The sequence below is a fragment of the Nerophis lumbriciformis genome, linkage group LG18 (genome assembly GCF_033978685.3).
Source record: "Nerophis lumbriciformis linkage group LG18, RoL_Nlum_v2.1, whole genome shotgun sequence".
NCBI lineage: Eukaryota > Metazoa > Chordata > Actinopteri > Syngnathiformes > Syngnathidae > Nerophis > Nerophis lumbriciformis.
This window is the reverse complement of record NC_084565.2, coordinates 42,426,730-42,442,276: the sequence shown is the minus strand read 5'-3', so window position 1 is coordinate 42,442,276 and position 15,547 is coordinate 42,426,730. Positions and strand designations below refer to the sequence as shown.

The 15,547-nt window shown below is 40.5% G+C and overlaps 1 protein-coding gene across 2 annotated transcripts in view; it reads right to left on the bottom strand.

Annotated features, from left to right (window-relative positions):
* The window catches only part of szt2 (SZT2 subunit of KICSTOR complex), a 332,720-nt gene that overhangs the window by 315,506 nt on the left and 1,667 nt on the right, over positions 1-15,547 (bottom strand). For both annotated transcript variants that reach the window (XM_061978415.1, XM_061978416.1), the window contains exon 2: positions 1,516-1,641. In XM_061978415.1, the coding sequence (XP_061834399.1) occupies positions 1,516-1,641 (126 nt within the window). The remainder of the gene's footprint in view (positions 1-1,515; positions 1,642-15,547) is intronic.

The window sequence follows — 15,547 nt, the reverse complement described above, 5'->3', positions numbered from 1 at the left end:
CCCTTGACATACGAAAGGGTTCTTAGTGGAACTCCTTGTGTGGGTTCTAGATGAAACCCTTGAAACATGAAAGGGTTCTTAGTGGAACTCCCTGCATAGGTTCTAGATGAAACCCTTGACAAACGAAAGGGTTCTTAGTGGAACTCCCTGTGTGGGTTCTAGATAAAACCCTTGAAATACGAAAGGGTTCTTAGTGGAACTCCCTGCGTGGGTTCTAGATGAAAGTCTTGAAATACAAAAGGGTTCTTAGTGGAACTCCCTGCGTGGGTTCTAGATGAAAGTCTTGAAATACAAAAGGGTTCTTAGTGGAACTCCCTGTGTGGGTTCTAGATGAAACCCTTGAAATACGAAAGGGTTCTTAGTGGAACTCCCTGCATAGGTTCTAGATGAAACCCTTGACAAACGAAAGGGTTCTTAGTGGAACTCCCTGTGTGGGTTCTAGATGAAACCCTTGAAATACGAAAGGGTTCTTAGTGGAACTCCCTGTGTGGGTTCTAGATGAAACCCTTCAAATACGAAAGGGTTCTTAGTGGAACTCCCTGCATAGGTTCTAGATGAAACCCTTGACAAACGAAAGGGTTCTTAGTGGAACTCCCTGTGTGGGTTCTAGATGAAACCCTTGAAATACGAAAGGGTTCTTAGTGGAACTCCCTGCGTGGGTTCTAGATGAAAGTCTTGAAATACAAAAGGGTTCTTAGTGGAACTCCCTGCGTGGGTTCTAGATGAAAGTCTTGAAATACAAAAGGGTTCTTAGTGGAACTCCCTGTGTGGGTTCTAGATGAAACCCTTGAAATACGAAAGGGTTCTTAGTGGAACTCCCTGCATAGGTTCTAGATGAAACCCTTGACAAACGAAAGGGTTCTTAGTGGAACTCCCTGTGTGGGTTCTAGATGAAACCCTTGACAAACGAAAGGGTTCTTAGTGGAACTCCCTGTGTGGGTTCTAGATGAAACCCTTCAAATACGAAAGGGTTCTTAGTGGAACTCCCTGTGTGGGTTCTAGATGAAACCCTTCAAATACGAAAGGGTTCTTAGTGGAACTCCCTGCATAGGTTCTAGATGAAACCCTTGACAAACGAAAGGGTTCTTAGTGGAACTCCCTGTGTGGGTTCTAGATGAAACCCTTGAAATACGAAAGGGTTCTTAGTGGAACTCCCTGCATGGGTTCTAGATGAAAGTCTTGAAATACAAAAGGGTTCTTAGTGGAACTCCCTGTGTGGGTTCTAGATGAAACCCTTGAAATACGAAAGGGTTCTTAGTGGAACTCCCTGCGTGGGTTCTTTGTAGAACCTCTCATGGGGGGGTTCTGGGTGGAACCTTACACACACAGTTCTAGGTAGAACCCTCCAAAAGGGTTCCAGGTGGAACCTTTATAAAAAGGTTCTACCTGGAGCCAAAAAGGGTTCTCCTATGAGGACGAGCCGAAGAACCATATATGGTTCTACTTAGCACTTTTATTTCTAAGAGTGTACAGGGACCGTTTAATGAATGAATTGAACATGTAACGTAAACTCACCAGCTCAGGCTTGGAGGTGGGCCAGACGACTTGGTTGAGTTGACCCAGGAACCAGGCCAGGCGCACGTTCCTGGAGATGCGGTACTCCTCCTTCATCAGCAGGTAGATGTGGTCGGCCTCCTCCACCTGAGGGAACACAAAAACGCTCAGCACGGGAACTTTGAATTTTTTTAACTTATTTCACTCAAAAAGTGCGACTGCATCACTGCACGTAAGCGGCAAGGCCGAAAACCAACATTAAATGCCCGCGACCTTTGATCCCTCAGGCGGTACTGCATCAAAAAGCGATATCAGTGTGTAAAGGATATCACCACATGGACTCAGGAACACTTCAGAAAACCACTGTCAGTAACTACAGTTGGTCGCTACATCTGTGAGCGCGAGTTAAAACTCTACTATGCAAAGCCACAGACATTTATCAACAACACCCAGAAACGCCGTCGGCTTGACTGGGCCCCGAGCTCATCTAAGATGGACTGATGCAAAGTGGGAAAGTGTTCTGTGGTCTGACGAGTCCATATTTCAAATTGTTTTTGGAAACTGTGGACGTTGTGTCCTCTCGACCAAAGAGGAAAAGAACCATCCGGACTGTTCTAGGGTCAAATTTGAAAAGGCAGCATTTGTGATGGTATAGGGGTGTATTAGTGCCCAAGGCATGGGTGGCTTCATAATAAAAGAGTGCTGGTACTACACTGGCCTGCCTGTAGTCCAGACCATTGAAAATGTGTGGTGACATCTATCAAAATGAGGGTGGTCCCAAAAAGGAGGGATTTTTTCAAATTGACTGCGTGTCGCTTTTAAAAGTGCTCCCCCCTCTGGTCAACATATGAAATAACAAGTGTGTGTAAAAATTTGAAGTGCTCCCCCTCTGGCCAACATATGAAATAACAAGTGTGTGTAAGAAGCTGAAATGCGCCCCCTTTGGCCAAAATTAACTAAAAAATATAAAAATAAATATGTATATATTTATACGAGCTCATCTAAGATGGACTGATGCAAAGTGGAAAAGTGTTCTGTGGTCTGACGAGTCCACGTTTCAAATTGTTTTTGGAAACGTTGTGTCCTCCGGACCAAAGAGGAAAAGAACCATCCGGACTGTTCTAGGGTCAAAGTGTAAAAGGCAGCATGTGTGATGGTATGGGGGTGTATTAGTGCCCAAGACATGGGTAACTTACACATCTGTGTGGCTTCATAATAAAAGAGTGCTGGTACTACACTGGCCTGCCTGTAGTCCAGACCATTGAAAATGTGTGGTGACATCTATCAAAATGAGGGTGGTCCCAAAAAGGAGGGATTTTTCAAATTGACTGTGTTTTGCTTTAAACTGGTCAACATATGAAATAACAAGTGTGTGTAAAAATTTGAAGTGCTCCCCCTCTGGCCAACATATGAAATAACAAGTGTGTGTAAGAAGCTGAAATGCGCCCCTTTGGCCAAAATTAATTTAAAAAAATAAAAATAAATATGTGTATATTTATACGAGCTCATCTAAGATGGACTGATGCAAAGTGGAAAAATGTTCTGTGGTCTGACGAGTCCACATTTCAAATTGTTTTTGAAAACCGTAGACGTCGTGTCCTCCGGACCAAAAGAGGAAAAGAACCATCCGGACTGTTCTAGGGTCAAAGTGTAAAAGGCAGCATGTGTGATGGTATGGGGGTGTATTAGTGGCCAAGACATGGGTAACTTACACATCTGTGTGGCTTCATAATAAAAGAGTGCTGGTACTACACTGGCCTGCCTGTAGTCCAGACCATTGAAAATGTGTGGTGACATCTATCAAAATGAGGGTGGTCCCAAAAAGGAGGGATTTTTCAAATTGACTGTGTGTTGCTTTAAACTGGTCAACATATGAAATAACAAGTGTGTGTAAAAATTTGAAGTGCTCCCCCTCTGGCCAACGTATGAAATAACAAGTGTGTGTAAGAAGTTGAAATGCGCCCCCTTTGGCCAAAATGAATTACAAAAATAAAAATAAATATGTATATATTTATACGAGCTCATCTAAGATGGACTGATACAAAGTGGAAAAAGTGTTCTGTGGTCGGACGAGTCCACATTTCAAATTGTTTTTGGAAACGTTGTGTCCTCCGGACCAAAAGAGGAAAAGAACCATCCGGACTGTTCTAGGGTCAAAGTGTAAAAGGCAGCATGTGTGATGGTATGGGGGTGTATAAGTGCCCAAGGCATGGATAACTTACACATCTGTGTGGCTTCATAATAAAAGAGTGCTGGTACTACACTGGCCTGCCTGTAGTCCAGACCATTGAAAATGTGTGGTGACATCTATCAAAATGAGGGTGGTCCCAAAAAGGAGGGATTTTTCAAATTGACTGTGTGTTGCTTTAAACTGGTCAACATATGAAATAACAAGTGTGTGTAAAAAATTTGAAGTGCTCCCCCTCTGGCCAACATATGAAATAACAAGTGTGTGTAAGAAGCTGAAATGCGCCCCCTTTGGCCAAAATTAATTTAAAAAAATAAAAATAAATATGTATATATTTATACGAGCTCATCTAAGATGGACTGATGCAAAGTGGAAAAATGTTCTGTGGTCTGACGAGTCCACATTTCAAATTGTTTTTGAAAACCGTAGACGTCGTGTCCTCCGGACCAAAAGAGGAAAAGAACCATCCGGACTGTTCTAGGGTCAAAGTGTAAAAGGCAGCATCTGTGATGGTATGGGGGTGTATTAGTGCCCAAGACATGGGTAACTTACACATCTGTGTGGCTTCATAATAAAAGAGTGCTGGTACTACACTGGCCTGCCTGTAGTCCAGACCATTGAAAATGTGTGGTGACATCTATCAAAATGAGGGTGGTCCCAAAAAGGAGGGATTTTTCAAATTGACTGTGTGTTGCTTTAAACTGGTCAACATATGAAATAACAAGTGTGTGTAAAAATTTGAAGTGCTCCCCCTCTGGCCAACATATGAAATAACAAGTGTGTGTAAGAAGCTGAAATGCGCCCCCTTTGGCCAAAATTAATTAAAAAAAATAAAAATAAATATGTATATATTTATACGAGCTCATCTAAGATGGAAAAGTGTTCTGTGGTCTGACGAGTCCACATTTCAAATTGTTTTTGGAAACGTTGTGTCCTCCGGACCAAAGAGGAAAAGAACCATCCGGACTGTTCTAGGGTCAAAGTGTAAAAGGCAGCATGTGTGATGGTATGGGGGTGTATTAGTGGCCAAGACATGGGTAACTTACACATCTGTGTGGCTTCATAATAAAAGAGTGCTGGTAATACACTGGCCTGCCTGTAGTCCAGACCATTGAAAATGTGTGGTGACATCTATCAAAATGAGGGTGGTCCCAAAAAGGAGGGATTTTTCAAATTGACTGTGTGTTGCTTTAAACTGGTCAACATATGAAATAACAAGTGTGTGTAAAAATTTGAAGTGCTCCCCCTCTGGCCAACATATGAAATAACAAGTGTGTGTAAGAAGCTGAAATGCGCCCCTTTGGCCAAAATTAATTTAAAAAAATAAAAATAAATATGTGTATATTTATACGAGCTCATCTAAGATGGACTGATGCAAAGTGGAAAAATGTTCTGTGGTCTGACGAGTCCACATTTCAAATTGTTTTTGAAAACCGTAGACGTCGTGTCCTCCGGACCAAAAGAGGAAAAGAACCATCCGGACTGTTCTAGGGTGAAAGTGTAAAAGCCAGCATGTGTGATGGTATGGGGGTGTATTAGTGCCCAAGGCATGGGTAACTTACACATCTGTGTGGCTTCATAATAAAAGAGTGCTGGTACTACACTGGCCTGCCTGTAGTCCAGACCATTGAAAATGTGTGGTGACATCTATCAAAATGAGGGTGGTCCCAAAAAGGAGGGATTTTTCAAATTGACTGTGTGTTGCTTTTAACTGGTCAACATATGAAATAACAAGTGTGTGTAAGAAGCTGAAATGTCTCCCCTTTGGCCAAAATTAATTTAAAAAAATAAAAATAAATATGTATATATTTATACGAGCTCATCTAAGATGGACTGATACAAAGTGGGAAAGTGTTCTGTGGTCTGCAAGTCCACATTTCAAATTGTTTTTGAAAACTGTGGACGTCGTGTCCTCCGGACCAAAAGAGGAAAAGAACCATCCGGACTGTTCTAGGGTCAAAGTGTAAAAGGCAGCATGTGTGATGGTATGGGGGTGTATAAGTGCCCAAGACATGGGTAACTTACACATCTGTGTGGCTTCATAATAAAAGAGTGCTGGTACTACACTGGCCTGCCTGTAGTCCAGACCATTGAAAATGTGTGGTGACATCTATCAAAATGAGGGTGGTCCCAAAAAGGAGGGATTTTTCAAATTGACTGTGTGTTGCTTTAAACTGGTCAACATATGAAATAACAAGTGTGTGTAAAAATTTGAAGTGCTCCCCCTCTGGCCAACATATGAAATAACAAGTGTGTGTAAGAAGTTGAAATGCGCCCCCTTTGGCCAAAATTAATTACAAAAATAAAAATAAATATGTATATATTTATACGAGCTCATCTAAGATGGACTGATACAAAGTGGAAAAGTGTTCTGTGGTCTGACGAGTCCACATTTCAAATTGTTTTTGGAAACGTGTCCTCCGGACCGAAAGAGGAAAAGAACCATCCGGACTGTTCTAGGGTGAAAGTGTAAAAGCTAGCATGTGTGATGGTATGGGGGTGTATTAGTGCCCAAGACATGGGTAACTTACACATCTGTGAAGGCACCATTAATGCTGAAAGGTACATACAGCTTTTGGAGCAACGTTATCATGGACGCCCCTGCTTATTTCAGCAAGACAATGCCAAGCCACATGTTACATCAACGTGGCTTCATAGTAAAAGAGTGCGGGTACTAGACTGGCCTGCCTGTAGTCCAGACCTGTCTCCCATTGAAAATGTGTGGCGCATTATGAAGCCTAAAATAGCACAACGGAGACCCCCGGACTGTTGAACAACTTAAGCCATGGGTGTCAAACTCCGGCCCGCGGGCCAAATTTGGCGGGCACTGCCTTTAGCGTCCTCTACAACCTGTCGTCACGTCTGCTTTTCCTCCATACAAACAGCATGCCGGCCCCTGTCACATGATATATGCGGCTTCTACACACACACACAAGTGAATGCAATGCATACTTGATCAACAGCCATACAGGTCACACTGAGGGTGGCCGCATTAACAACTTTAACGCTGTTACAAATATGCGCCACACTGTGAACCCACACCAAACAAGAATGACAAACACATCCGCACCGTAACACAACATAAACACAACAGAACAAATACCCAGAAGCCCTTACAGCACTAACTCTTCCGAGACACTACAATATACACCCCTCCCCCAACCTTGCCCACCTGAGCCCCGACATGAACTAGCATCCCAGAAAAGATGTCAGGTATCTGGCTTGGGCACATCACATTAGATCAGTGTGTAAAAAGGCCTGAATGGTTGATTTATTTATTGTTATTTTATTTTCTAATTTATTAGCTTATGGAAAAAGTTAATGTTGATATTTACCTCAGAAGGCTGAAAATAGGCATTCAATTTTTTATTTAAATTTAATTTAATATACCATTGATGTTTTTTCGTTTGTTTTTTCGAAAGTTGATTTTGCACTAACGAAAAAACGAACCCCCAAAACTCAAAATTGCGCTCTAGCGCCCCCTAGGAAAAAAAAAAAAAAACTAGACTGCCTGTAACTCCCACTAGGAAGGTCGGAGAGACATGAAACAAAAACCTCTATGTAGGTTTGACTTAGACCTAGTTTTCATAATTGTATATCCTCGGGCAAAAATCAACAGGAAGTTGGCAATTCCCCCTTCAAGACAAAAAAAGTACTAAAAACAGTCACTTTTGCCTTTTTGAGCTGTAATTTGACCCCCTTAACACGCTTCAAAACTCACCAAACTGAACGCACACATCAGGACTGGCAAAAATTGTGATCTAATAAAAAAACCTAACCCCAAATTTAAAAATTGCGCTCTAGAGCAATTTTTGAATAAAACGGAGAAAAAAACTGCTCCTCGGAAGAAAAAAATGACAAAACTGCCTGTAACTCCCACTGGGAAGGTCGGAGAGACATGAAACAAAAATCCTCTCCGTAGGTCTCACTTAGACCTACATTTCATAAATTGACAACCCCCAGCAAAAATCTACAAGAAGCTTGCTATTCCCCCTTCAACACAACATTTTTGTAAAAAAACGGTCACCTTTCTTCAAACATTATCTCCTCTGAGCGTGTTTGTTGTTTCGGCTTCAAACTAACACAGGAGAGAGATTGAACCCTTTTGATTAAAAGTTATCGAAAGAGTTTTAATACCGGCTCCGGTTTGGATTTTATGACCCTTCAAAGAGCCGCTGCGCTGATGCTGCTGTTTTTTCAAGAAGGCTGCTTAAAAGCAGGAAGCACCAGCGTGCCCACACAATGCAGACAAGGTAGGTACACTAGACAAAAGTATTGGGACAATTCGGACTAAAAGTAGACAAAAGTATTGGGACACTTATGACGAAAACTGAACAAAAGTATTGGGACACTTACACTGGAAAAAAAACATTGGGACACTTAGGAATACCACTGAACAAAAGTATTGGGACACTTAGGACGAAAACTGGACAAAAGTATTGGGACACTTACACTGGAAAAAAATATTGGGACACTTAGGAATACCACTGAACAAAAGTATTGGGACACTTGGGACTAAAACTTGACAAAAGTATTGGGACACTTATGGCTACCACTGAACAAAAGTATTGGGACACTTAGGACTACAACTGGACAAAAGTATTGGGACACTTAGGATTACAACTGGACAAAAGTATTGGGACACTTAGGATTACAACTGGACAAAAGTATTGGGACACTTAGGACTATAACTGGACAAAAGTATTGGGACACTTGTGACGAAAATTGGACAAAAGTATTGGGACACTTACACTGCACAAAAGTATTGGGACACTTAGGAATACCACTGAACAAAAGTATTGGGACACTTCGGACTAAACGTAGACAAAAATATTGGGACACTTACACTGGACAAAAGTATTGGGACACTTAGGACTACAACTGGACAAAAGTATTGGGACACTTAGGATTACAACTGAACAAAAGTATTGGGACACTTATGACGAAAACTGAACAAAAGTATTGGGACACTTACACTGGAAAAAAAATATTGGGACACTTAGGAATACCACTGAACAAAAGTATTGGGACACTTAGGACGAAAACTGGACAAAAGTATTGGGACACTTACACTGGAAAAAAATATTGGGACACTTAGGAATACCACTGAACAAAAGTATTGGGACACTTGGGACTAAAACTTGACAAAAGTATTGGGACACTTATGGCTACCACTGAACAAAAGTATTGGGACACTTAGGACTAAAAGTAGACAAAAGTATTGGGACACTTATGACGAAAACTGAACAAAAGTATTGGGACACTTACACTGGGAAAAAAAATATTGGGACACTTAGGAATACCACTGAACAAAAGTATTGGGACACTTAGGGCGAAAACTGGACAAAAGTATTGGGACACTTACACTGGAAAAAAATATTGGGACACTTAGGAATACCACTGAACAAAAGTATTGGGACACTTGGGACTAAAACTTGACAAAAGTATTGGGACACTTATGGCTACCACTGAACAAAAGTATTGGGACACTTAGGACTACAACTGGACAAAAGTATTGGGACACTTAGGATTACAACTGGACAAAAGTATTGGGACACTTAGGACTATAACTGGACAAAAGTATTGGGACACTTCGGACTAAACGTAGACAAAAGTATTGGGACACTTACACTGGACAAAAGTATTGGGACACTTACACTGGACAAAAGTATTGGGACACTTAGGACTACAACTGGACAAAAGTATTGGGACACTTAGGATTACAACTGGACAAAAGTATTGGGACACTTAGGACTATAACTGGACAAAGGTATTGGGACACTTGGGACTACAACTTGACAAACGTATTGGGACACTTATGACTACCACTGGACAAAAGTATTGGGACACTTATGACGAAAATTGGACAAAAGTATTGGGACACTTACACTGCACAAAAGTATTGGGACACTTAGGAATACCACTGAACAAAAGTATTGGGACACTTCGGACTAAACGTAGACAAAAGTATTGGGACACTTACACTGGACAAAAGTATTGGGACACTTAGGACTACAACTGGACAAAAGTATTGGGACACTTAGGATTAAAACTGGACAAAAGTATTGGGACACTTAGGACTATAACTGGACAAAAGTATTGGGACACTTGGGACTACAACTTGACAAACGTATTGGGACACTTATGACTACCACTGGACAAAAGTATTGGGACACTTATGACGAAAATTGGACAAAAGTATTGGGACACTTACACTGCACAAAAGTATTGGGACACTTAGGAATACCACTGAACAAAAGTATTGGGACACTTCGGACTAAACGTAGACAAAAATATTGGGACACTTACACTGGACAAAAGTATTGGGACACTTAGGACTACAACTGGACAAAAGTATTGGGACACTTAGGATTACAACTGGACAAAAGTATTGGGACACTTAGGACTATAACTGGACAAAAGCATTGGGACACTTGGGACTACAACTTGACAAACGTATTGGGACACTTATGACTACCACTGGACAAAAGTATTGGGACACTTATGACGAAAATTGGACAAAAGTATTGGGACACTTACACTGCACAAAAGTATTGGGACACTTAGGAATACCACTGAACAAAAGTATTGGGACACTTCGGACTAAACGTAGACAAAAGTATTGGGACACTTACACTGGACAAAAGTATTGGGACACTTAGGACTACAACTGGACAAAAGTATTGGGACACTTAGGATTAAAACTGGACAAAAGTATTGGGACACTTAGGACTATAACTGGACAAAAGTATTGGGACACTTGGGACTACAACTTGACAAACGTATTGGGACACTTATGACTACCACTGGACAAAAGTATTGGGACACTTATGACGAAAATTGGACAAAAGTATTGGGACACTTACACTGCACAAAAGTATTGGGACACTTAGGAATACCACTGAACAAAAGTATTGGGACACTTCGGACTAAACGTAGACAAAAGTATTGGGACACTTACACTGGACAAAAGTATTGGGACACTTAGGACTACAACTGGACAAAAGTATTGGGACACTTAGGATTACAACTGGACAAAAGTATTGGGACACTTAGGACTATAACTGGACAAAAGTATTGGGACACTTGGGACTACAACTTGACAAACGTATTGGGACACTTATGACTACCACTGGACAAAAGTATTGGGACACTTATGACGAAAATTGGACAAAAGTATTGGGACACTTACACTGCACAAAAGTATTGGGACACTTAGGAATACCACTGAACAAAAGTATTGGGACACTTCGGACTAAACGTAGACAAAAATATTGGGACACTTACACTGGACAAAAGTATTGGGACACTTAGGACTACAACTGGACAAAAGTATTGGGACACTTAGGATTACAACTGGACAAAAGTATTGGGACACTTAGGACTATAACTGGACAAAAGTATTGGGACACTTGGGACTACAACTTGACAAACGTATTGGGACACTTATGACTACCACTGGACAAAAGTATTGGGACACTTATGACGAAAATTGGACAAAAGTATTGGGACACTTACACTGCACAAAAGTATTGGGACACTTAGGAATACCACTGAACAAAAGTATTGGGACACTTCGGACTAAACGTAGACAAAAATATTGGGACACTTACACTGGACAAAAGTATTGGGACACTTAGGACTACAACTGGACAAAAGTATTGGGACACTTAGGATTACAACTGGACAAAAGTATTGGGACACTTAGGACTATAACTGGACAAAAGTATTGGGACACTTAGGATTACAACTGGACAAAAGTATTGGGACACTTTGGACTATAACTGGACAAAAGTATTGGGACACTTATGACGAAAATTGGACAAAAGTATTGGGACACTTACACTGCACAAAAGTATTGGGACACTTAGGAATACCACTGAACAAAAGTATTGGGACACTTCGGACTAAACGTAGACAAAAATATTGGGACACTTACACTGGACAAAAGTATTGGGACACTTAGGACTACAACTGGACAAAAGTATTGGGACACTTAGGATTACAACTGGACAAAAGTATTGGGACACTTAGGACTATAACTGGACAAAAGTATTGGGACACTTAGGATTACAACTGGACAAAAGTATTGGGACACTTAGGACTATAACTGGACAAAAGTATTGGGACACTTATGACGAAAATTGGACAAAAGTATTGGGACACTTACACTGCACAAAAGTATTGGGACACTTAGGAATACCACTGAACAAAAGTATTGGGACACTTCGGACTAAACGTAGACAAAAATATTGGGACACTTACACTGGACAAAAGTATTGGGACACTTAGGACTACAACTGGACAAAAGTATTGGGACACTTAGGATTACAACTGGACAAAAGTATTGGGACACTTAGGACTATAACTGGACAAAAGTATTGGGACACTTGGGACTACAACTTGACAAACGTATTGGGACACTTATGACTACCACTGGACAAAAGTATTGGGACACTTAGGACTATAACTGGACAAAAGTATTGGGACACTTGGGACTACAACTTGACAAACGTATTGGGATACTTATGACTACCACTGGACAAAAGTATTGGGACACTTATGACGAAAATTGGACAAAAGTATTGGGACACTTACACTGCACAAAAGTATTGGGACACTTAGGAATACCACTGAACAAAAGTATTGGGACACTTCGGACTAAACGTAGACAAAAGTATTGGGACACTTACACTGGACAAAAGTATTGGGACACTTAGGACTACAACTGGACAAAAGTATTGGGACACTTAGGATTACAACTGGACAAAAGTATTGGGACACTTAGGACTATAACTGGACAAAGGTATTGGGACACTTGGGACTACAACTTGACAAACGTATTGGGACACTTATGACTACCACTGGACAAAAGTATTGGGACACTTATGACGAAAATTGGACAAAAGTATTGGGACACTTACACTGCACAAAAGTATTGGGACACTTAGGAATACCACTGAACAAAAGTATTGGGACACTTCGGACTAAACGTAGACAAAAGTATTGGGACACTTACACTGGACAAAAGTATTGGGACACTTAGGACTACAACTGGACAAAAGTATTGGGACACTTAGGATTAAAACTGGACAAAAGTATTGGGACACTTAGGACTATAACTGGACAAAAGTATTGGGACACTTGGGACTACAACTTGACAAACGTATTGGGACACTTATGACTACCACTGGACAAAAGTATTGGGACACTTATGACGAAAATTGGACAAAAGTATTGGGACACTTAGGAATACCACTGAACAAAAGTATTGGGACACTTCGGACTAAACGTAGACAAAAGTATTGGGACACTTACACTGGACAAAAGTATTGGGACACTTAGGACTACAACTGGACAAAAGTATTGGGACACTTAGGATTAAAACTGGACAAAAGTATTGGGACACTTAGGACTATAACTGGACAAAAGTATTGGGACACTTGGGACTATAACTGGACAAAGGTATTGGGACACTTGGGACTACAACTTGACAAACGTATTGGGACACTTATGACTACCACTGAACAAAAGTATTGGGACACTTGGGTGACAAAAGTATTGGGACACTTAGGAATACCACTGAACAAAAGAATTGGGACACTTACACTGTACAAAAGTATTGGGACACTTAGGACTACAACTGGACAAAAGTATTGGGACACTTAGGATTACAACTGGACAAAAGTATTGGGACACTTAGGGTTACAACTGGACAAAAGTATTGGGACACTTAGGACTATAACTGGACAAACGTATTGGGACACTTGGGACTACAACTTGACAAACGTATTGGGACACTTATGACTACCACTGGACAAAAGTATTGGGACACTTAGGACTACAACTTGACAAAAGTATTGGGACACTTAGGACTACCACTGGACAAAAGTATTGGGACACCTACACTGGCCAAAAGTATTGGGACACTTAGGACTACAACTTGACAAAAGTATTGGGACACTTAGGACTAAAACTGGACAATAGTATTGGGACATTTAGGACTAGCACCTGCCAAATATGCGGGCCCGACCAATGCTGCTTGCAGCTTTAATTTAAATTGTATTTGATATGCCATTGATATTTTTGAATTGTTATTATTTTATACTGGATTTTGCATGTCACTATAAAGTTATATAAGCCTTGCTTGTTCAATATTTAATGCAAAACTTGTTTGGGTCCCTATTAAAAGGTTCATTTGTTCAACCTTGTTGCTTTGTTCACTTTTAAATTTTGGCCCACTCTGTATTTGAGTTTGACACCCCTGACTTAAGCTGTAAATCAAGCAAAAATGGGAAAGAATTCCACCTGAGAAGCTTCAAAAATGTGTCTCCTCAGTTCCCAAACGTTTACTGAGTGTTGTTAAAAGGAAAGGCCATGTAACACAGTGGTGAACATGCCCTTTCCCAACTACTTTGGCACGTGTTGCAGCCATGAAATTCTAATTATTATTTGCACAAAAAAAAAAAGTTTATGAGTTTGACCATCAAATACAGGTAAAAGCCAGTAAATTAGAATATTTTGAAAAACTTGATTTATTTCAGTAATTGCATTCAAAAGGTGTAACTTGTACATTATATTTATTCATTGCACACAGACTGATGCATTCAAATGTTTATTTCATTTAATTTTGATGATTTGAAGTGGCAACAAATGAAAATCCAAAATTCCGTGTGTCACAAAATTAGAATATTACTTAAGGCTAATACAAAAAAGGGATTTTTTAGAAATGTTGGCCAACTGAAAAGTATGAAAATGAAAAATATGAGCATGTACAATACTCAATACTTGGTTGGAGCTCCTTTTGCCTCAATTACTGCGTTAATGCGGCGTGGCATGGAGTCGATGAGTTTCTGGCACTGCTCAGGTGTTATGAGAGCCCAGGTTGCTCTGATAGTGGCCTTCAACTCTTCTGCGTTTTTGGGTCTGGCATTCTGCATCTTCCTTTTCACAATACCCCACAGATTTTCTATGGGGCTAAGGTCAGGGGAGTTGGCGGGCCAATTTAGAACAGAAATACCATGGTCCGTAAACCAGGCACGGGTAGATTTTGCGCTGTGTGCAGGCGCCAAGTCCTGTTGGAACTTGAAATCTCCATCTCCATAGAGCAGGTCAGCAGCAGGAAGCATGAAGTGCTCTAAAACTTGCTGGTAGACGGCTGCGTTGACCCTGGATCTCAGGAAACAGAGTGGACCGACACCAGCAGATGACATGGCACCCCAAACCATCACTGATGGTGGAAACTTTACACTAGACTTCAGGCAACGTGGATCCTGTGCCTCTCCTGTCTTCCTCCAGACTCTGGGACCTCGATTTCCAAAGGAAATGCAAAATTTGCATGGTTGGGTGATGGTTTGGGGTGCCATGTCATCGCCGCATTAATGCAGTAATTGAGGCAAAAGGAGCTCCAACCAAGTATTGAGTATTGTACATGCTCATATTTTTCATTTTCATACTTTTCAGTTGGCCAACATTTCTAAAAATCCCTTTTTTGTATTAGCCTTAAGTAATATTCTAATTTTGTGACACACGGAATTTTGGATTTTCATTTGTTGCCACTTCAAATCATCAAAATTAAATGAAATAAACATTTGAATGCATCAGTCTGTGTGCAATGAATAAATATAATGTACAAGTTACACCTTTTGAATGCAATTACTGAAATAAATCAAGTTTTTCAAAATATTCTAATTTACTGGCTTTTACCTGTATATATATGATATGTGTGTGTATGTTACTCATCAGTTACTCAGTACTTGAGTAGTTTTTTCACAACATACTTTTTACTTTTACTCAAGTAAATATTTGGGTGACTACTCATTACTTTTACTTGAGTAATAAATCTCTAAAGTACCGTATTTTCCG